At 39.6% G+C, this 23,768-nt stretch overlaps 1 protein-coding gene across 1 annotated transcript in view; it reads left to right on the top strand.

Annotated features, from left to right (window-relative positions):
• The window catches only part of Herc1 (HECT and RLD domain containing E3 ubiquitin protein ligase family member 1), a 140,416-nt gene that overhangs the window by 105,701 nt on the left and 10,947 nt on the right, over window positions 1-23,768 (top strand). The window contains exons 51-69 of the mRNA XM_010641197.3: window positions 837-964; window positions 1,633-1,760; window positions 2,557-2,757; window positions 4,117-4,247; window positions 6,533-6,732; window positions 6,926-7,031; window positions 8,628-8,774; window positions 9,276-9,377; window positions 11,084-11,257; window positions 12,455-12,748; window positions 13,991-14,056; window positions 14,216-14,341; window positions 15,212-15,350; window positions 16,156-16,337; window positions 17,026-17,181; window positions 17,919-18,041; window positions 19,492-19,594; window positions 21,173-21,342; window positions 22,628-22,766. Coding sequence (XP_010639499.1) covers window positions 837-964; window positions 1,633-1,760; window positions 2,557-2,757; window positions 4,117-4,247; window positions 6,533-6,732; window positions 6,926-7,031; window positions 8,628-8,774; window positions 9,276-9,377; window positions 11,084-11,257; window positions 12,455-12,748; window positions 13,991-14,056; window positions 14,216-14,341; window positions 15,212-15,350; window positions 16,156-16,337; window positions 17,026-17,181; window positions 17,919-18,041; window positions 19,492-19,594; window positions 21,173-21,342; window positions 22,628-22,766 — 2,815 coding nt within the window. The remainder of the gene's footprint in view (window positions 1-836; window positions 965-1,632; window positions 1,761-2,556; window positions 2,758-4,116; window positions 4,248-6,532; window positions 6,733-6,925; window positions 7,032-8,627; window positions 8,775-9,275; window positions 9,378-11,083; window positions 11,258-12,454; window positions 12,749-13,990; window positions 14,057-14,215; window positions 14,342-15,211; window positions 15,351-16,155; window positions 16,338-17,025; window positions 17,182-17,918; window positions 18,042-19,491; window positions 19,595-21,172; window positions 21,343-22,627; window positions 22,767-23,768) is intronic.

The following is a 23,768-nucleotide window of genomic DNA, read 5'->3' as shown; positions in this document are numbered from 1 at the left end:
GCTCATAGGGGATGATAAAAATACCCAAAAAACTAGCTGCAGAAAAGATGATGGCCTTTCTATGCAGGAGGTAAAGAAATTGACCTCTTTTATTCTAATCCCTTGGGTCTCTAAAGAGTGACAAGAGTTAAGAAATGAAGGCTGAACTGTATTACTTGAACAATTTCAAAAACACTGCTTAGTCTGCATTTATTTTATAGAACATATAAATATTAAAATATACTTTACTGACATAAATACTTGGTCAAAATTTTAATAGGTCTCAGATAATTGAACTACATTTGGGCATAGTACTTTAAAGCTATACTTCAAGGTATACTAGGTATACTGAGGCCAGGTGTGGTGATGCACACCTATAACCCAGGGCTGTGGAAGTTGAGTCAGGAAGATCTTGAGTTAAAGGCCAGTGTAGGCTACTTAGCAAGTTCAAGGCCAGCCTGGGCTACATCCTGGAACCCTGTCTCAAAGCAAACAAACAGGTATATTGAAGCTATTTAGAAAAAACTGAGATCAGACCTGCTAAGTTATAGCACAGACACTTCCTTTTACAGTTTCATGGTAGATTCTTTTTTTTCTTTTTCTTTTTTTTTGGGGGGGATGTTGAGACAGGGTCTCACTAGGTAGTTGAGACTGACTTGGAACTCACTGTGTAGCCCAAGCTGGTCTTGAACTCACAGCGATCCTCCTGCCTCAGCCTCGCGAGTGCTGGGATTACAGGCGTGCGCCACCACACCTGGCTCTTGGTAGATTCTTAATAGGACTTTTTCAAATGAGAAAGCCATTTGAATCAAACCTTGCTTGAATAATGTTGGCCTTCCCCTCTTCAACTTTTTTAGGTGATGACATGTGTTTGGTGTAATAAAAAAGGTCTCTTGGCTACAAGTGGCAATGATGGCACCATTCGGGTATGGAATGTTACCAAGAAGCAATATTCACTGCAGCAGACATGTGTGTTCAACAGATTGTGAGTGCCAACTTCGGCCATACAGCATTTAAGGCAGTACTCATCATGCTTCATCATGTAGCCAGACTGTCACTATTTTTAGAAACTTTGCTTTTAGAATAATAATACTAGATCTCTAATGTGTAGTTTTAACTTTCAGGGTAGTTATTCAGAAAATACAAATGAAAATTATCTCTATTTAGATTTAGAATTAAATAAGGATCTACTGGCAAATAAATGTTAGCTAAATAAAATAGGTTAATTTTGCATCAATCTCAAGAGTTGTTTGGAAATTAGAGCAATTATATTGCTTTCATATTGAAATGTAGCATTTTAAATAATACTGTAGCCAGGTATAGGTATTTTTTTCCCTGAGGACTCCCTAATGATTAGACAAGCAGAAATCAATGAACTCTGAATAAACATGTGGGCAACCCATACAAAGTCTGAAGGTCCTTGCTTACAAATTGTGCTAATAATTAAGTGATGAATAGTCAAGGCATCATTCTTTTATAATTTGACATTTTTCACATGATGATAAATACTAGCAGATACTGCCAGTATTACCAACCAATGTTTTTTAAAAATCTGCTATTAAGTATTCTAATCTATATGAATTCTTTATTTTGGGGTTTTGTTTACTTTTGGGTAATAGGGAATACAATTCGTATATGCCTCTCGTATTCTAGGGAAGGGGATGCTGAGGACAGCCTTGGGTCACCTAGCGATCCAAGCTTTTCACCTGTTTCTTGGAGTATCAGTGGGAAATACCTAGCAGGGGCTTTGGAAAAGATGGTGAATATCTGGCAAGTTAATGGTAAGAGCCTTGTAAATACAGGTAAACTGCTGAAGCCTTTCTCTTAGCCTTCTGAGTCCAACCAGTGGCTTCTCTTTACTTTGACATTTATAAACTATTTATTGACATTTATAAACAACTCTGAAAATCTGTGCATAGTGTGGTTTAAATGAAGAGAGCAAGCCCTTGTCTTCTGATTTGTCTTTCTAGAAGTTATAACCTTGTAGTTGTAAACTAAAAATTCTTTTAATGTACAATTAAGTAGTTCTGAAGAAGACTTAGTTATCAGTGAATTTTAAACTATATTTTATTTTGAACCACTTGAAATATTTTGGTTATTTTTCTTTCACAGATACACATCTTATCAACTTATTATATCTCTCTAGAAAATAGAAATTATTGTAATGTTTGGCTTAGTAGTGTTTTCATTCATTTTTGCCTATTTGAGAAATAGCTGTTTCACATATTTGAGGAATAGCTAACCCTAACTACAGGTAAACTAGTCATGATAACTTGGACTTTAGTAATGATTGGAGAGAGTATGTTTGACATTGGCTGCTAAATATTTTGCTTTATTTTCTCTTCTGTTAAGCTATCTTTTTTGCCCTATTAATAGTTACCAAACAAAAGCCTATTGATTAGATAATGATACTTAGTTCAGAAATGAATAATCCTGTCTTCACAGACCTATGGATTAGTAGGCTATTGTGAAAGCTGGGCATTGCATTGAGTATATCAGTAAGTAGTAATTTTTTTTTGTTCATGGTGTTTTTGAAAGAATTAAATGAAAACTAGGTAACATTTTCTCCCTCTCTAGGAGGAAAAGGATTAGTAGATATTCAGCCTCACTGGGTATCTGCCCTGGCTTGGCCAGAAGAGGGTCCAGCAGCAGCCTGGTCGGGAGAGTCTCCAGAATTACTGTTGGTGGGACGGATGGATGGATCTCTAGGACTGATTGAAGTTGTTGATGTGTCCACCATGCACCGTCAAGAACTGGAGCATTGCTATCGAAAGGATGGTAAATGTCTGCACTTGTACCTGTTTGAGAAAGTTCCCCTCAAATGAAATAATCAAATTGTTTTGTTTTGTTTTGGCTCTTGCTTTTAAAATTGTTAGGTGAGTATTACTTTTGGCAGTGTTTTCTCATTTTCACTTGGTTCTTCACTGTAATTATTGTAGTTGCTGATTTGAGAGCTATTTCTCTCCCAATCTCTGTCACACCTCTATACCAAAATGAGATTTAGTCATTCCTGCTTGTGTAAGTGACTTAACATTTAAAAAAGGCTCAAGTCTCCCTTTGAAATTACAACTTTCCAAGGGCAAAAATTAATCATTGGTAGAGATGAATTGAGAAAATGGGAGAAGGTGGAGATAGAAGGAATTCTGCTTACATTTCCTCCTCACTGTGTACTCTACTAGAGGCATCTCCCTACTAATTTTTTTTTAATTATTTTGGGGCAGTGGAATAATTCACAGGACATAGTGTTGGCACTTTATTAACACAGAAGGTTTTTTTAAAAAAATCTAGTTTAAACATTTGTTTAGTTTAAAATTTAATTTTTAAAAGGTAAAAAGCCTTTTTTCCATCCACTCAATTCTCATTCCTGACCAACTTTTATAGGTACTGTTTTTTTACTTCTTTTCTACTCTTCCATTATTTATATTTAAAGAAGCAAAGATGAATGTAGATTGTTAGACTGCTCTGGAGAGTATGGGAACACACTGAGTAGGGAATAGTAAAGAAGCGGAAGGGGCAGGCAGTTCTTGACTTGGATTATTTCACATCTCAGTTTTATGGTAGAGTTTTTCCAAAAAGAACCTGGTACAGCAACTTAAAATCATTTGAGGAATCCATTTGTTGTTTCTTTTCCAACAACCTCTTTTAAAAAAGGAGATATAAAAATGAGGTAATCTAGCTGGGGATTTAGCTGAGTGGTTCCTCTGCCTGCCTTGTAAGCACAAGGACCCAAGTTTGATCCCTGGTACCAAAAAAAAAAAAAAAAAAAGACACTTAAAAATGACACACTTCTAGCTGGGCATGGTGGCACACACCTGTAATCCCAGCACTCAGGAGGCTGAGGCAGGAGGATTGCTGTGAGTTTGAGACCAGGCTGGGCTACATAGTGAGTTCCAGGTCATTCTCAAGTAAATAGTGAGACCCTGTCTCAAAAAACGAAAAAACTACCCCCCCCCAAATGACACTTCTAAAGTGGAAATGCCTGCAGTAAATCTACACTTTGTCTAATGCATTAATGTTTGTAATCTTATTTCAGTGGTTGCAGTAGCATATATTTGTTTTGAAGTCTCTGTGTTTTAAGTCATATAATGACAAATCTCCTTCTGTTCTTTTTTTTTTTTTAATTTTTTATCATTTTAGTGTCTGTTACTTGCATTGCTTGGTTCAGTGAAGACAGACAATTTGCAGTGGGGTATTTTGATGGAAAGTTGCTGCTGGGAACAAAGGAACCCCTTGAGAAAGGAGGCATTGTTCTCATTGATGCACATAAGGTAAATGTGGCTGCACCAGATGGTTACTTTTTCTTTTTTGCTGTAATATTTCTTTTTTTTTTTCCCTTAAATTTATTGGTACACTTTAAATTGAATAATACATTTACATTTATCTTTGGGATCTTGTACCTTTAGATGATATGTCTTGGTTCTTATTTCTTCCCCATACCCCTTCCCTCCCTTCACCCCCTTCACCCTTCTCTATTTACAAAGACTTTGGTGCCGGGCGTGGTGGCACACACCTGTAATCCCAGCACTCGGGAGGCTGAGGCAGGAGGATCGCTGTGAGTTCGAGACCAGCCTGGGCTACATAGTGAGTTCCAGGTCAGACTCGACTACATAGTGAGACCCTGTCTCATTGAGGGGGGAAAAAAAAAGAAAAAAAAGAAAGAAAGACTTTGTTGCCATTTTTTTCCTTTTTTCACATTTTTCTTTTCCCTTATTTCCTTTTCCCCTCCCCTTCCCACTTCCCCTTTAGCCATTTTCTTCTAATTTCATACTATCCATTATACCATTTGAACCTTTTTTATACTTTTAGTTTTTCACACCAGAGAAACTATTTGATATTTACTCAAGTGTGTCCTATTTATTTCACTTAAGAGTATAGCCTCAATGTGCATCTGTTTAGCTAGAAATGTCTCTAGTTTCTCTCTCTCTCTCTCTTCTCTCTCTTTCCTTCTTTCTCTCTCTTCCCCCTCCCCTTTTCTCTTTCTCCATTTCTCTTGCAGGTCTGGGGATTGAATCCAGAACATTTACAGTGAGCTGCATCCCTGGATCATAATGTGCCACCATGCCCAGCTTAGTTTCTCATTCTTTATGGCTGAGTAGTACTCCATTTTACAGAAAAACCACATCTTTATCCAGTCTTCATGCTGTTATATTTCTTGATACTAGTTTCTTTAAAAGATTTTTTTAGATCAGACACTTGTGATTTAATATTTTATACAGTCTTTGGACCATGTATATACATGGAAACTTGTATTGAAAAAGCCATCCAGCCAGGAAATATTAGTAAAACCAAAACAGTGAAATAGGAATATTGTGAGAATACCCTCTGTTCACAGTGTGTACCAAAATTTTATATCAGTCACTTACGATTTAATATTTTACACAGTCTTTGAACTGTGTATATACACAAGAACATCTATTAAAAAGACCAATGAAGTCAGGAAAAATTAGTAAAGTCAAAACAGTAAAATAGTAATACTGTGGGAATATCCCCTCCTCACAGTGCTTCCTCAGAAATTCTACTTGTGGAGGAGGATTTCTTTACCTTAGGCAGGATCTGCCAATTCAGATATTTACAGGACCGCCTGGGCAGGTAACACAAATACACGAAACCAGGAGGGTTAAAAAAAGTCAGAAGAGGAAAATGGACAACATCTGGAGAATAGAGTGTTGAGTGAAATAAACCAGACACACAAATGTGAATACCATGTAGTGTCTCTCATTTGAGAGAGAAGGTACAAAGGAGGAGAGTAACAGGCTGGATAGAAGGAGACAAGGGCTGGCTCTCTTGCAGATAGGAAGGCGTCCAAGTGCTAAGGATGAGGGGCCAAGGGGAGGGGAAAGGGAATCAGTAGAATAAAGATAGGCCGTGTACAGGAACCTATAGTCCGATGGATGTAAACAGCACACACCATAACATGAGCTAAGATTAATAGTATCAGCGAGAATGTGAATGAGGAAAAGGGGGTTTAGACGAGGAGGAAGGAAGCTGGAAGGGAAAACGTTCAAGAAAAAAAGGAACAAGTTGTATTATGTACGTGTACCCATTCCCTAAGATGATTGTAAACTGCATGTACTGCAGACATGTACTAATAAAAAAATTTTAAACTAAAAGAAAAATCAGAAGAGCACAGTTATCATAGCCATATAAACACAGAACATGCGCTAGATTTTCATAAGTGTTTGCTCATGTAGGGTAAGAGAAGCTTCTTTTTTATTCTTAAAAGTTTTTTTCACACTGTAAGAATTATCATTCAACGTAATGACTTTTAATAAATGTATGTACAAATGAAAGATAACATACCCTTTCAGAGTGCTAATTTCATAATTTATCCCACTTAACATTTCTTGAGCTTTGTCTGCCACAAATGCACTTCATGTAGACCACATTTAAATGGTGAATTGCCACAGTGCTTGGAAATGATTCGGCGGTGTCTGATTCACATAAAATGTTTGTTTTAAAATATTTGAATTCCAGAAATACAGGTCATAAATTATGGAAATTATTTGTAAACGAAGCATTACTGTGATTTTTCCCCTCCCTCTACCATTTTAAGGATACTCTTGTCAGTATGAAATGGGACCCAACAGGTCGTATTCTTATGACATGTGCCAAAGAAGAAAATGTGAAGCTCTGGGGACCTATGTCGGGATGCTGGCGCTGTGTGCATTCACTCTGTCATCCATCTACTGTGAATGGCATTGCTTGGTGCAGCCTTCCAGGGAAAGGATCCAAGTTGCAGTTACTAATGGCTACGTACGTTATAAATTTGTCTGTCTTAATTTTTATATTAGTGTAGACTGTTATCTCCATTAGATGTGGCTTCCTGTAGTCTTAAAACAGTTTATTGCCAGTTACTGTTCATGTGATGTGTAGTACCATAAGATCACCTCAGAGATCTTAGTGTGAAACTTGGTATGTAATCTCCTTACGTGATCTTTTTTTTAAGTGGCTGTCAGAATGGCTTAGTGTGTGTTTGGCGTATCCCACAAGATGCCACACAGACCAGTGTGACTAGCGCTGAAGGATGGTGGGACCAGGAGTCACATTGCCGGGTAATGTTCTGGTGTTACTGAAGACCATAAATAGTACATGCTATCAAAAGTAGTTTTCCTTCAGTATGACACTCACTGCCATACCCTAAAGGGTAAGATCTACTAGGGAAATGTAAGTCGTTGTCATCCTTTGTGTGATCAAGTTAGCTTTTTTTAAATGTAAGCCAGAGACACTATAAATTGCTTTTGAAGGTGAGATATTTAATGCATATTGAGTAGTGATCATTATTGTGGTGTTAAATAGAATAGATGCTAAATAGACCCATCCTGTCTTTGGTATAATTAAGTAGGACATCATGGGAGCCCCAGAGTACCTCTTTCTGATGCCAAGAGTCCACCTATGAAGAATCTTAAACAGAAGTTGCAGTTCTTTATAGATTCATCTCGATACGTAATACAAAGTTCATGATGCTGAAAGCTGGAAGGCGAAGATGGAGAAGGTCAAAAATAGGACAGCCATCAAGAAGCAAGAAGCACACTTGGCTTCATATAAAAGGCACAGCTGCCATAGAGCTGATTGTCATTCTCCAGAATCAACAGCCCATTATTAATAGAGTGGCTGACGTTTAATAGAAGCCCCAAAACCCAGTGTCTTAAGTCAAACCTCCCAGTATTAAACACTGGCACCTGACTTGAACTTCTTTAAAGCGCTAAGTGGCTAGTGAAATTGTCTTCCGCAACTACCAGTAAGTTTCTGTTTTGACTGTGACGCAGATAGCCTTGGATGAAGCATCCTCTTGCAGTCTGTGAGTGTATGAGTACATCGGTCTTATGTTTTGTCATAGCTGGACAGAAGAGGGCAGCCAGGAAGGTGAAGAGGGAGGGAAGGAGTAGCCAGTGCTCTAATAGAAGGAAAATATCACAGAAATGAAAATGCAAGCAATGAAGGTAAACCTTGTTTGCTCTTTGTCCTTACAAGTGGCCTGTGGAATTTCTAAAGCCCATAGAGCAAACATATTGGTTAAACAAACCCTAAATGACAGACAGAACCATCAGCCAACAAAAAGAGAAGCCTATCCATATAGGATTATCTGTGAATCCACAGGTGTTGGGGGACATAAGTGAAAATTACAGGACACTAAAATTAAGTGGTTTAAAAGCAGAAGTCAGAGCTGCACAGTGGTACACACCTGTAATCCCATCTACTCAGATGGCCGAGGCAGGGGGATCACAAGCTGGAGGCCAACCTGTACAACTTAGTGAGACCCTGCCTCAAAATAACATTTATAAAAGGCTACAGATGTAGCTAAGAGGCAGAGTGCTTGCCTGACATGTACAATGCCGTAGGTTCAATCCCCAGCATATCCCCCTGCAACAAAAGAATTTTTCTGTGTCTGAAGGCTACTTGGAACTTTGAAATATAGTAATTTCTGCCAATTTGGAGGAAGAAAACTAGTTTAGAAATGAATCAAAAAGGGTGAAACTAAGCTTCAGCAAAGGAGAGCTGGATTTCTAGTTCATCATTCATCAGTAAGCCTAGCTAGCCCTCTCCTAACACTCAGTTTTATAATGAAATGTAAAATTTCCCAAAAATGAATTGTCTGAAACCTATCAGTTGTTTTAATTTTAATATATGGTAACAATAATGAATTGCAGGATGGATATAGGAAATCGACAGGAGCCAAGTGTGTTTACCAGCTGCGGGGGCACATCACTCCAGTTCGGACTGTTGCGTTTAGTTCTGACGGCCTGGCCCTCGTATCTGGTGGGCTTGGTGGGCTCATGAACATTTGGTCTTTAAGGGTAAGAGCATAGATTTTATTTTATGTTAAGGAAAATTTTTACAGTAACTTAGATATATATGATATTAAATATATATGACATACAGTAACATAAATATATATGATAAAAATCAGTGCTAGGAATATGTTTGTAATAATATCTTGAATACTGAAGAAACTTTTAAGAATCCTCTACCCTTTAATTTTTTTTTTACTCATAAGTATTTTTAAAGTCTTCTAGGCCCTGTAGAATTGGAGTAGTCAGTAAGCAATTGGACATTGTTGAATTTAGCTAAAATACAGATTTTAGAATATGTTTGTTTGGTTGTTTTGTTTTGTTTCATTTTTGTTTTTTGTTTTGGTACTGGGGATTGAACTCAGGTCCTTGCTCTTGCAAGGCAGGCGGTGGAACCATTGAGCTAAATCCCTGGCCCTAGAATATGTTTTTATGAATGTATAGATTTTAAATCTCAGTGATGCCTAAGGTAAAGTGATGAGTATTGATAAATATGTTTCATTTTAGGACGGCTCAGTCTTGCAAACTGTTGTTATAGGCTCTGGAGCCATTCAGACTACAGTATGGATTCCAGAAGTTGGAGTAGCTGCTTGCTCAAATAGATCAAAGGTAATGTTAGAGTCATATCAAGTCATAGGATATATGCCTGTAAGGAATCGTAGTCACAGAGGAGAAACATGATACTAAAGGGATTGTTACTTACCAAGATAAAGCAGCTACTCTGTGGTAGAAAGAATTAGAACCTAGGTCTTCTGATTTGTTGTCCAGTACTCTTTCTGCTGCCCCTTGGGCTGTGGTAAGAGTGCTCAATTTTTTTTTTTTTCTTTTTTGGTTTTTTGAGCTAGGATCTCACTGTGTAGTCTAGGGTGGTCTTGAGCTCATGGAAATCCTCCTGCCTCAGCCTCTTGACTTTTTTGGTTTTGAGCTAGGATCTCACTGTGTAGTCTAGGGTGGTCTTGAGCTCATGGAAATCCTCCTGCCTCAGCCTCTTGACTACTAGAATTACAGGTGTGTGCCACCATGGCTGGCCAAAAGTGCCTGTTATTGACTGATTTCATTTCCTTTGAGAGATAGAGATTTTGACTTTTTGCCATCATTTCTCATAGTCTTTTATTTTCTGCCATCATTTTTGACATAGCACTAAACCAACAATGACAAATCTTTTAGAGCTTTCAGTGATACAAACAGCCTGCTGCTGCATGCATGCCATAGGTTCACCACTACTGCATTAAACTTATCTGAAGTTGGGGATTTAGCCCAGTAGTGCTGCACCTGCCTTGCAAGTACAAGGTCCTGAGTTTGATCCCCGGTACCAAAAACAAAAAAAATCTTACCTCAAGAATTTTCTCTGAAAAAATGAAATATATCTTGAAGACTTAACTCTTTTTTTTGGGGGGGGGGTGCCGAGGATTGAACTCAGTCCTTGCACTTGCAAGGCAGGTGGCAGGACCACTGAGCTACATCCCTGGCCCGACTTAACTAATTTTTGCAAAATACATCTTGGCTTTCAAATTTAAGATTCTAGTAAAATACTAGCAGCACACTGTGAAGTAATTATATGGTATATTGTCACCCACAGGATGATTTATCATTCTCTTAAATATAAGAGCAAATATATTACTTTGGTTTACATTTTATATGGCTAACTGATGTTAAAATAAGCTATCAATTTAACATGTAGTCTGACAAGAAGTAAAATATAAAAATTATCCATTTTTAGGAGTATTTTGTATAATGTCTTGTAATATAAGGAGTATTTTCTGTAATACCTGAGGTAATAGTGGCCTTTGTATATAAACCATTGAGCTAGAGTAGAATAGTTCTGCTGCTTTTGCAGATGTGTTTCTTGGCAGACAGAGAACTTTATCTTTTCATATCCTCGTGTTCTTTCATGTCAGACTTTTGAAATATGCTAATTCTTTGTCCTTTAAGTCCTGTGAAATAGCAAGTGGTTGACATTGTTTCCTTAAAGAGAATCAGCTAATAGCCAGGGATGTAGCTCAGTGGTGCTGTGCCTGCCTGGCAAACACAGGTCCTGAATTCAATCCCCAGTACTGAAGAAAAAAAAAAAGAGAGAGAATCAGCTAAGCCAAAGCTGTTCACACATTGCACTATTTTTTTTCACTCATTTTACTTACACAAAATTTACAGTGGTTTAACATTCCATACACACTAAAAATACAGCCTTTTGGGATGTGAAATTTTAAAAAAAGCAAAGATGTTTAATGTAGTGTCTGTGAATTCTCAGATTGAAAAATGATAGCATTCTCTTTTCTTTAAATGTTTATCTTGTGGCATGATTTGTTTTCAACTAGGATGTTTTGGTTGTAAATTGTACAGCAGAATGGGCTGCTGCCAATCACGTTTTAGCGACCTGTAGAACAGCCCTGAAACTACAGGGTGTGCTGGGATTGAACATGGCTCCCTGCATGAGAGCATTTCTGGAGAGGCTACCCATGATGCTTCAGGAGCAGTACGCATATGAAAAGGTAACTCACACCCTCCTAGAGATCCACAGATGCTTGATACTGTAGAATATGAGTTACAGCTTTGAATTTATCCTCCAAGAGCATGAAGTCTGAGGAAAATGAGTACAGTTATTTGAGCAGAATCAACTTAAGTCATTTGTGCCTAAAAAGAGTTGATCAATAGTTCCAAGCCAATTTTTGTAAATACAGTACAAAATAAAACCATAATCCTTACTTTTGTAGTATTTATATCATTCTTTTTCAGGTAATTTTTCTCATTCCAAAACTTCTTAATATATTGTGCCTTAGGGTATGATTTCCCTTTTCTGACTTGTATCCAGTGTGTATGGCTGTGCCTTCCAAAGTTGGGGTTGGAGGGCTACTTCGGTATGGATGTGGATGTCAGAGTGTACATCCTCTCCTTTACCAGGTGATTCTTTATGGGAAGTTTAGTAGAAGAGCAAGGACTGAACTGAGTAAGGTCATTAAATACTAGAATGAAGAATTGTTGAATTTGGACCCATTGTCCGGGCAGTAATCCTAGGTAGCCTGTCTCCTTGCCCTTGGTAGTCACAGGCAGTACTCTCTGGGTTTCATTTCCTTCTTTGTTTGCCAAGCTACCTTAGTACAGTCCACTGTTAACCACACACAGTGAGTTTCACTGAGGTATTTATCCAGAATGTCTTTTTTGAACCTTGCAGTCTCTCCCAGAGTTGCTCTGCCCTTACGAGGGAGTGCCATTTTCCTTTGATGGCTACCAGTATTCTCTTGGTAAAAGAAGAAATGTGAGAGGAGATAGGTCTCCAGTTTAGTTGTTCTATGTCTGCCTTTTTTTTTTTTTTTTTTTCAATTGGGGGAAAAAAAAATCCAATGAAAATCTGTTACATGCTGTGTGATACCCTGGATCGGATCCTAGAGCAGAAAAGGAGTCTTAGTGAGAAAAGCAGATAAAGCTCTGTGATTGTCAGTATTATGCCAGCATTAGTTTCTTAGTTTTTATAAATATGCCATGGTTATGTGAGATGTTCACATTAGAGAAAGTTGAGTAAAGAGTACAGTATATGAGAATTCTCTGTGCTGTGTCTGTAATTCTGTAACTTTAAAATTGTTTGAAAAGAAAAAGTTTAAAAATAGTAAACAAACTATAATCACAGGCTTTTAAAACAGATTAAGTTAATTTAGAATTGAGGCTTCTAACATAACGTTCTTGCCTTTCAGCCTCATGTGGTTTGTGGTGACCAGCTTGTTCACAGCCCCTATATGCAGTGTCTGGCTTCCCTTGCTGTGGGACTTCATCTGGATCAGCTGTTGTGTAGCCCTCCAGTGCCACCACACCACCAGAACTGCCTCCCTGATCCTGCATCCTGGAATCCAAATGAGTGGGCCTGGTTGGAGTGTTTCTCCACGACCATCAAGGCTGCTGAAGCCCTAACCAACGGGGCCCAGTTTCCAGAGTCTTTCACAGTTCCAGATCTGGAGCCTGTTCCAGAGGATGAACTTGTGTCCCTAATGGTAAATATTACATTGCCTGCTGTTGCTTGTAACTGAGATTGTATCATGGAGGTCTGGATGCCGCAGACCCTTAATAACTTTTGCTGGCTTGAATAGTGAGCCACATGGGTATGGATAGACTGAAGTTACTCAATGGCAGGCCTGTGGTGACAGAGGTTTATTGTGTTAGAGCTTTGGAACTGGCTCTCAGTGACATATCCTTATTTGTGTATATTTTAGAATTTTTTTTTCCTGGTCATATTGTGAGATTTATATCACATAAAGATTTTAACTTATTTGGAACTTTAATTGTGCCTCTAGTCAGAGTCAAATAAGAACATGAAAAGGCGTTCAAGTTGTTACCTCTTTTTAATTGTATTTGAGAGTATCAAGCCATAGAAATGGTGATATAGTAAAATGCTTATGTAGATGAGTGCAGGCCTGCACTTGATCTAATGGCCCCTTTAATTAGTAAAGATACAGACATTTGAATATAGAAGTATAGCTATAAATGTGAAACAGACAAATATGAATGGATGAAAATACTCTATATAATGTATAGATAGTATAGAATATTTAAAGAAATTTCCTAAACCTATTTGACTCAAATATGTCGCTTTGTAGTTGTAGCAGTTGATGCCTAAAATGATTAAGAGATCTACCCATAGCTACATGGGAAGTCGACCGGGACAGTAGCTCTTGTCTGTGACCTTGAGCCTGTAGGTGCTCAGGTGAGCTTTAACTCATCATGCCAATAATGAAAATGCTAATGAAAGAGCTTACAGTAAAGGCAAATATTAGCAATGCATACAATCAAGTTTGAAATGATTATAAAGCTACTCTTGTCAGCAGTGGTGGTGTGTGCCTTTAGTTGGAGCTATTTGGGTGACTGAGGCAGAATAATCTCTTGAGCCTTGTGAGAGTCCGAGACCAGCCTGGGCAGCACAGTGTAACTCTGGCTCAGAAAAATAATAATAAATAAAATGAACTTCTCTTGTCTGAGTACTACTATATTGTACTTTGGAAAGAAGAATTTGTCATTGAAAAGCTTTGTTGTTAGTTAAGAAGAGATATATAGCCAAGCCTGGTGGTGCAGGTCTGTCATCTCCGCATGAACACTGCGACCGGAGGATCACCAGGAGGAGTTCAAGGCCAGCCTGGACTATACTTAACGAGATTCTGTCTCGAACAAGCAAACAGAAAGAACAGATATGTAGATTGGTCCTTAACAGTATTGATTCTGATATGTGCTCTGTCTTGCAGGATAACAGCAAATGGATCAATGGCATGGATGAACAAATCATGTCTTGGGCAACTTCCAGACCTGAGGTCAGTCAGTTGGAGATAACGCTATGGTAGTTCTCAGTCAATCTTTTAATTCTAAGCACACATGCTTTGGCACCCCCGTGTCCAGCGCAGAGGTTGGCACACCCTTAGTACTCTAGATGGTTGTTTGAACAAAGAATGAGTCTAATTTTGGTTTCCTAGGACTGGCACCTGGGAGGTAAATGTGATGTCTTCCTGTGGGGCGCTGGTAGGCACGGACAGCTGGCAGAAGCTGGAAGAAATGTAATGGTACCTGCTGCAGCTCCCTCATTCTCACAGGCCCAGCAGGTAATGCTCAAAGTAAAGCATGGGGAAACTTGGAAATGTACAATTCTGATTCCTTTGCTGTTGTTATTGTGGGGAGAAACATGTCCATTTCACAGTCCATTTTGAGGAATCCTGAAAGAAGGTCATGGTGTGTAGCTTTCAACTAAAAGCTTGCTACATTTTTTATCAGGCTTACATTTTGTTAACAAGTTTCTAAGTTTTTCTTGCTTTCCTGTGTAATGAAATCACATGGCAATGCGTTGGGCTTGTGCAGTGTATCTCTATAGAAATTGAGATATTCCTAATGTGTGGTTCTCTTTTGAGGGCCACAAACTTCCCAGAGCCTTTAGCCGGACTACTTGGATCGCATCCTTCAGTAATCATGGCACTGCCTTCAGAACCTCTGTAGTGGCTATGGCTTCCTCTCTTGTTCTCTCTGCCTCCGCTGCCCCAAAGTGTGCACGGCCCTTCGTTGCATGTGTCCCCTTCGGTGTCTGCCTGTTTCTACCAATCTTTAACAGCTCCCTGTTATCCTTTTCCCATTCTTTTCTATTGTGCTGTTACTACTTTAACTCTTGCACAACTGGCTGAAAGACACTGTGATTCTTCTTAGTCACATGGCCCTCATACATGTCTTGATTGAGTAAACAGTGTTGTAGTATCAGGGATTATAGGAGAACCATACTTCAGTCAACTCTTTTCCTTTTAATTAAAATTAGATATAATTTGGTACATATTGAACCAATTCATTGTATATATTCGGTGTATATGTGTGTGTGTGTGTGTGTATAAAATTAAATATAATTTGGAATATATTGAATCAAATCAAATGTTCATGTGCTAAAGGTAGATAATAAAGGATAATATTTTAATTATGTGTTTTTACCCTAGGTCATCTGCGGTCAGAACTGTACCTTTGTCATCCAGGCCAATGGCACAGTGTTGGCTTGTGGGGAAGGAAGTTATGGCAGATTAGGACAAGGGAATTCAGATGACCTTCATGTGCTGACAGTTATTTCAGCCTTACAAGGTAAACTTGTCCTCAATTGTAAAATGGTCAGAAACTTTGACTTAGCTCTAAGGTTGTTTGCTCCTATTAGAACTTCCCACACTTTTGTCAGATGAAATCATAGGCTTTTCACTTACCTCTGAATTCTCATTTAGGCAGTGTGCAACCTTAATTTCCATATTTTAAGATATGTTATTTTGTAAGTTATTTATAACAGCAATTCTAGAATTCAGTGATATGTAAAGAACTATCTTTGAGACCCACTTAAGATTGTAAACAAATTCTTTAAAGGCATGAAAGTGTAATTAGGCTACTATTAGTAGCAGTAGCAATCATGCATATATTTCCTTAAAAATAAAAATTAATTTATATGGAACTATGCAGATGTGCTAGGGACTGTAAAGAGCATGTAAGAGTTCTAAGAGACTTGGAGGAAGAATATCTCTGCAGAAATCACTTAGCTTGATCCCTAAATGGACTTTTATTGACTCCTAAGCCTATATGGAGGGCACGGAAGGGCTTTTAAGAAACAGTTTACCAGTGAGGGTGAGTTCAGAACAAGATTTCTGAGAAGCTGTAGGTTATTTTCCTGGTGGTCTAGTTAGAAGAGCCTAGCAGTACCATTGGGAACAAAACCTGGGTTCTTATGTGTTCCTTCTGGTCCCTGATTCTGGGACTGTACACAAACTACTAGACCTTTTTGTAATTCAGTTTCCACAGTTGTAAAAATGGGGATGATGGGATCTGCCTCCTGTGTTTCGTGTGAAAATAGTGAGATAGCCTGTGTAAAGCACTTGTAACCTATTGGGTTTCTGCTCTGTTCCAGGCTTTGTGGTGACCCAGCTGGTGACTTCCTGTGGTTCTGATGGGCACTCGATGGCCCTGACGGAAAGTGGAGAAGTCTTTAGCTGGGGAGATGGTGACTATGGTAAACTTGGCCATGGAAACAGTGACAGACAGCGGCGGCCACGGCAGATCGAGGCCTTACAAGGAGAAGAAGTGGTACAGGTCAGACAGGACCTGGATGAGTTTGCCTTTGGGTGTAAATGTACTAGTTGTTGAATAGCACTCTTAAATTTAGGTAGCAAGAATAATAGTACACAGGCATTATGCAAGAGTCACTGTTTTTGGTTGTGCAGATTCATTCTTGAGCTTGTCAGATGTTTGAATGAGCTTTGGTGTTAGAATGGACTGCTTTTTCCTGAGTCATCTGGTTGGCCAAGGGTGAGGTGCTGCTGCCCTTGGAAGACGCACCATGGAAATGGGCTGATACATAGACAAAGAGAAGGCTTTGTTTTCAGAATATCATTTTTGTTACAAAAGCTGAGTCCGAATACATTTTCTGAAAATCACCGATCTGATCTAAAATAATACTTTGAGTTTACGAAAAATTTCCCCATTCATTATCTCCTGTAGTCAAGATTAATTGTACCCACCTGAAGAGAAGCAGCAGGTGCTTCAGTTTCTGTTGTTTATTTGCTTGGATTTCCTGAGACTTGTGAGAAAGATCAGACTTGGTGGGTGTGTGTATGTGTGGCCAGAAAGCCACTCGGGCAGACAGAATATACTAGTCTTGAAAATCCTGACTTGTCAGTTAAGTTTTTTGCTATATTAATAACCAGAAGTAATTGATTGATTGATTGATTTCTTAGTGTTCCCTCTCCCTAAAAACTTTTTCTCTCTGGTTCTATCCTAGATGTCTTGTGGCTTTAAGCACTCAGCAGTGGTAACTTCAGATGGCAAACTTTTTACCTTTGGGAATGGAGATTATGGACGCCTGGGTCTTGGAAACACTTCTAACAAAAAACTTCCAGAGAGAGTGACTGCACTGGAAGGATATCAGATTGGACAGGCATGGAATAAGCCAATGCAGTGTTCTAGATTATCATACTTTCTTTTCTCTCTGTGTTAACTTAGATGCTTTTCTTTAGATGATCAGAATCCAGTCGTATAACCTGTGTACATTTTGTTTGGTCTAATTGATGTTTATGTAGCCTTTTAACAGTGTGAAAATACACATTTTGTGTTAGTTTGTTTGGTTTATATGAGAGTTGAGGCCCTAATTCAGAATGTGAATATTTCAAAAATACCTTCCGTAAAGTACTAATACAACTTGCTGTAAAACTTTTAAGCAATACAGATTTTTGTGGTTCCTGTGTGCCATCTTCCAGTTGAATTGCTGAACCGCAGCCTCATTAGTAGCCACTGCTCTGAGGCAATAGTTTTCCCTTCTCTGATGATGGAGAGCGTCTCTTCACAATGGGGTCAGATGTGTTCATCTTTCCCTGTATCATTCCTTAGAGACTGTCTGTTGTGAATGAGTATTTTTTAGCGAATGTACTTTTTCTCCTGTCTTTTGTACCCTTTGATTCTTAATTACCCACAGATATTTAAAGAATTTCCCTTTGAAAAGTTATTTGTACACAGTAGATATCCATTTTATTTAATATTTGAAGTAGGCTCTGAAAAATGAAAGTCTTTGGAGTCATATTCAAGTTTTTCAGTGAATTGGAGAAAAAGAATCTCAGGAACAGGGTGATGTTTTGGGCCTTGTGCTTTGCCTTACTGAACCCCCTGTGGTTTCTCTAGGTGGCCTGTGGGTTGAACCATACTTTGGCGGTATCAACAGATGGCTCCATGGTATGGGCTTTTGGAGATGGAGACTATGGAAAACTAGGCTTAGGAAATTCCACTGCGAAATCTTCTCCTCAGGTCAGTTATTACTTGTAATCTAGATTTTTGGACAACAAAAAGTAGTGTTCATCTATGTCATTGCCTTTTTCTAGTTGGAAATAATTTATCTTTAATATTTTTGGTGATTCCTAATGAAATTTCAAGCTTCTGTTGCTTGTTCTTGAACGTTCAGCATTCTAGATGTTGATTTTAAATACAGTGTTAATATCTAAACTGGACATGAAAATTCTGCAAGGAAAGGCTCTGTCTCTAGACAGGCTGAGCACTGTAGGTCTGCATCCCATTAAAGAATAGAGAAAAGTGTATCTCCAGTGTGTCTTGTGGAGGGAAGTGTGGACAATGCTTGTAATCCTCTGCTTGCAGCTGCTCATTCAGCCTACCATTGCCACTGAATTATATATGTATGCAGCTTTAAAAAAATGTATATAAAGAAAACTGGAGTGTAAATAAATAAAAGCTACTGATCGAGGGTCAGGGATTTAGCTCAGTGGCACAGCACCTACCTGGCAACTGTGAGGTCTTGAGTTTAATCCCCAGTACCAAAAAACAAAACAAAACAACAAAAAAATACAGAAAGGCTATTAATCACACTTTACAAGGTTTCTTGACTCTGCAGAATACCCCTTGTGCAGGTTTTTCTTTTTGGGTGGTGGTGGTAGTAGGGATTAAAGCCAGGGCCTTCACACTGAGCTACATCCCTTGCCCTTTTTGTTTTTTATTTGAGGCAGGATCTCACTAGTCTTTAAGTTGTGCAAGCTCATAATTGGTGTCTTCCTGCTTCAGCCTCCCAGAGTATTGGAATTACAGGAACACATCACTATGCTTGGTTGGCTTCAGTGCAGCTCTCTTATGTGGATTTTCTTGACACATTTAACTAGTATGATTTTCAAATATTTAATTTATATTCAACTTCAGATTCCCCCCACCCGTAATCTCTGACATCTTGATAGCCATATGGGTTAATATTCAACCGAGGAAGGGCTGGGGATTTAGCTCAGTGGTGCCGCCACTTGCCTTGCAAGTGTGAGGTCCCGAGTTCGATTTCCAGTACCAAAAAAAAAATTCAACCAGGGATATGGAGAAGCAGGAAAATCCTTGCTGGGGAATATAGAAAGCCCCTGTTGTTACTTCTGAAGACTGAAATCATCAGACTAACAGGGAGCTGAACCTGGCTTCACATAGTATTCTTTAAAAGGTCCCGAGATTGTCTTTGGTCTCCATTGGCCAGAGGAAGTTTCACTCCACATACGGCTCTGGGGATGTTAGCCACGTTGCCTTTGCCCCTGTTCCCTCCCTCCCACATTCAGTCATTCACAGAGCAGCAGGAGAAAATAACATTTTGAGTATGGATTTGGGTGGAGCAGACAGGCAACAATTAGTATTTGTACTGGAGGACAGTCTTGGTACATTCAAAAGTGGTTTTTTTCTTCTCACTTTAAAAGTGTGTACGTTACACTTTTATTTGCAGAAAGTCGATGTTCTTTGTGGAATTGGAATAAAAAAGGTTGCTTGTGGAACTCAGTTTTCTGTTGCTTTGACCAAGGATGGTCACGTGTATACTTTTGGTCAAGGTAAGGTCTTTTTTAGTTCACATTGCTTTTTTTGCATATATATGCATTATGGGAATATTTGCCTACCAGTTGTATAAAAAAGTGCTCTGAATCAAGTAATCTTTATTCCGTGTAAGTGAATAGCTACCATGCCCCTCGTTTGCTCTCTGCTTTTACTCTTGTTTCATGAACTTTAAGGACATTAAAGCTCTTCATGCTAGTGTCTTCCCTCGTGCTTGAAGAGTACTCGCCAGGGCCTCTCTCTCCTTTCTGCACCTCTGTTGTCCTGCCACAAATATTGCCTTGGCCCCCAGTGCTCTCCTCTAAGACTGCCTCATTCGCAGTCCCTTCCAGGGGCTGGTGCTGCAGATGTTTGGCCCTGGAGGGATTCCCAGGCATTCGGGTGTCAGATTCTGTGTAGATTCGCAGCCAGGCGTTCTTAGGAGGTCTCTTTAATAGTAAATTCACTTTCTTAAGTGGAACTTCTTGTTAGGTTGTAGTGATTGAGGGGTGTGTGAGGCAGGTATGAGGAGGGGAAAGAAATTGTGACTAAAGTTTCTAGGCTTGAAAGAACCTTAGTTCCACTGATTGAGCTAGGGAAGAGTTAAGGAGTTTTAGTCATGTCAGATGGGGCCTTCTGACCCTGACATGTAGGAAAATGTCCAGCAGGCCATGGAGAATTTAGAACTGGAACTCCATCGAGATTGGCTATACAGCATTGGGCTTGGAACATTAGTTTCATAATGATAGTAGTTAAAGCCCTTGCTAATAGGATCTAAGAAACCTGAAGAGAGTGTAGAACAGAAAGAAAGTAGCCCTTGGGGGGAATGTGAGTAAAGGGCTGGTGAGTACAGCTTGAGGCCTTGGGAAAGCTTACTTTGAAAGGAGCTGGTGAGTCAGGGTAGCATGGCACCTCTAGCGACAGCGGAAAGTTACACCAGCCTCCCATGGGCTGGAGCCTGAGAAGCAGCCATGCAGTAGGCATTCAGGAGCCAACTTAGGTCTTTGAGGGTACATTTTCAGTTCAGTGGCCACATGCAAGTCCGACTGCAGAAGGTGGCCATGACAAAAAGTGTAGAGGACATTCAGCAGCAGGCCTGACCACTTTCTAAAAATCTGGCAAGATAGAAAAGTTGGATAGAAATTTCAGAAAAAGACAGATTGAGTGGCATCTTTATTTAGAATGCGAAAAATTCATAGCCTTTTTGAACTATGTGGTAGTTCTTTCAAATATGATGTTAAGGAGCCTCTTAGTTTGAAATAAGCTGCTGGCTTTAGATTTATTCTTTATTTTTATGATGCAGTCTGTCATTTTATAAAGAAACAGCTTTAAGATCTTTTTATTTATTTACAACCTAGTATACCTTGTTAGATAGCCACTTTTGCCTTAGTGAGTTATATACCATGTCATTAAGGTTCCACCATAAAAAGTTAAATGAGTCTGAAACATAAAAAGACTGTGTGTGCGGGCCCGGGATTTAGCTCAGTGGTTCGGTAGCCTGCCTTGCAAGAGCAAGGACCCGAGTTCAATCCCCAGTACCAAAAAAAAAAAAAAAAGACTGTGTGTGTGCATTCATAGTACTTTTGCTGTTTTTTCAGATCGTTTGATTGGCCTTCCTGAGGGGCGTGCCCGCAATCACAATCGGCCACAGCAAGTACCTGTCCTTGCTGGAGTGGTCATTGAAGATGTGGTGGTTGGAGCTGAGCACACACTTGCTTTAGCATCAACTGGAGATGTGTATGCCTGGGGCAGCAATTCAGAAGGGCAGGTAAACATCTGTCTCTCCTGCTGCTCTCTCAGGTTCTGGAAATCTGACAGTGTTCCGCTTGTGAGACAAGGATAAGCTAGGGCATTCCTTATAGCTACCACCGTGTTCCAGGCGTTTCACTTACCTATATGACTGATTATTTTGTGGGTCCAGTTATGCATCTGTCTCTAATTAGTCAAAGAAGTATTATACCATGGTTAAAAAAAAAAGATCTGGCAGTATAGCAGAATGATTAAGGGGATCAACTGGGCATGTGTGTGTGCATGTGTGTGTGTGTCTGCACACAGCATGTGACAAGTGTCTGGCACATAGTATACCACTAAGTGTTTGCTACCTGTTGTCATCATCATCATTACTCTAGTAATATATGAGATTAGAGCCTGAGTATCAGTTGATCAGGATAAAGGAAAGAATGAAATAGTAATAACTTTGTATCTTATAATATGAGCATGTGTAAAGTATATTTGTGTTTGTGCCGGAAATCTTGTCACTCCCATTACTCACAGAAGTAAATTAAGCCTCGGAGAAAATAAGACTCTAGGTTAATATGTTCAGGAAGAGGCTTTGGTGAGAGCTGCCTGAGCTGCCTGCGGCATGAGCTTTTACCCCACATGCAGAGACACCTCCCCCTGCCCTCCATAATCCTCTCTGGATATGGTTGCCCTTCAAGCCTGGGACCCTGAAGTTCCAGGTTTTGGATTATTCATAGCCTCAGTTTGGCTTCTGTGTTCTCCTCACCACTACACTGATAGACAGGGTCGCTGCTCATCAGTGTGGCTGCAGATTGCCTTAATGAGAGGAGAGTTCAAGTTGAAGACACTTTTGGAAATACCCTGGCTAAGCCTCAGCATGAACCTTCCTCCTGATGTTGAGCTGCTTAGCCACTGAACTGCTGGTGTCCCAGTCAAACCCTAAGAACAGATACCTGGAGATCCTGCATGGTTTTATGTGTGTTTATTGTGTTTATCGCCACACGGAAGCCAACGTGTGTTAAGTAGAAGCCCTACAGATCATTCTGTTACATTTTAACTTTCCAAGAACTCATTCCCTTTCCAAACTGGAACCCAAGGATGTGTTTGGTTGTTGAGACTTATCTGCAGGATTTGGAATGGCTGTGAAGCAGCTTAGTTTTTAGGAGACAGTCTGAGCTATGAGGACCATTATAAGATTGAGAAAAATCAGAATTTATTTTGTTAACTGATGCTGGTGCTTGGTGCCAATTGAATTATCTTTACTCCTTCTCTTCCTCTAATTACGTATCTGTATGTTTGTCATTTATCCTCAGCTTGGCCTAGGCCACACCAATCATGTTCGAGAACCAACCCTGGTAACAGTTCTGCAAGGGAAGAACATTCGGCAGATCTCAGCTGGCCGCTGCCACAGTGCCGCGTGGACAGCGCCACCTGTCCCACCAAGAGCACCAGGTGAGGGGCCAAGTGTCCTTGCCCCCACAGCTGCTCTTTCAGCAAAATGCCACTGCACCGTGTGCTTTACAGCCCAGCCTCTGTTGGAAAAACCATGTTTTCCTCCCCCCACACTAAATACTCCACAGTAAGCCTTTCTCTCTCTGACTTGGGATGAAACAGCCCTGCTCCGCAGTCCCAAGAGAAGAAAACGTATCACTTACACAAGCAAAACTTGATGAATTTCGAGCAGCAAGCATGTATGTCATATATACATGACAAATAGCTTTCTAAGGCCCCCTGTTAACAGTAAAGATTAAAAACCCTTCAGTAGTGCCTGTGGGTGCACACTTACAATCCCAGCTGCTCAGAAGCCTGAGGACTGACTGCCACAGCAGGAGGTGAATCCTAGTTAACAACCAAGTGAGCAGTGCTGCCTCTGCTCACAGTTTCAGGTACGCAAGGCCTTCAGTTTCCAGAGAGATTTCACTTCCACTTGAGGAATGTCAGCGAAAGGCTCAGACTCTGGGACAGCACTACAGGGACTAAATCCTGTTTCCTGCATATGCAGTGTGCCTGGCCTTGAGACTTTTCCCACGTGAAAATTGAGAATGACAGTAGTGGCACCTATTGCAAAGAGCTGTAGGAATAAATGAAACAACTCATGAATATTCTTGGAATAGTGTCAGGCACATAGAAGTACTCAACAAATGTTGATTTTATTAAAAGGAGTACTCATACCCCTAGAGGTTGAGCTGTATGGAATTTAATATTGTGTACAGCAAATTACAGAAGTTGGATATCTTTTTAGTCCTTCGCATTTTTTAAGTGGGTGTTTATGAGTCCTTGTAGTCTTTGCAGTAAGAAGTCTTCTTAAATCATTTACCCTGTGTTTCATTCTGTCATGGCCATTTTCTCTCAGATCCCTAGTATATGAGAGGCAGCTCTGCCAAGGTGCCCATTTCTGTTTTTTACAACCTTCCTGGTCTTCACTTGCACCTTGCTTTTTTTTTTTTTTTTTTT

This window comes from Fukomys damarensis, unplaced genomic scaffold (assembly GCF_012274545.1).
Source record: "Fukomys damarensis isolate Sample0158 unplaced genomic scaffold, DMR_v1.0_HiC HiC_scaffold_25, whole genome shotgun sequence".
Lineage (NCBI taxonomy): Eukaryota > Metazoa > Chordata > Mammalia > Rodentia > Bathyergidae > Fukomys > Fukomys damarensis.
This window is presented reverse-complemented; position numbering and strand designations above follow the sequence as displayed.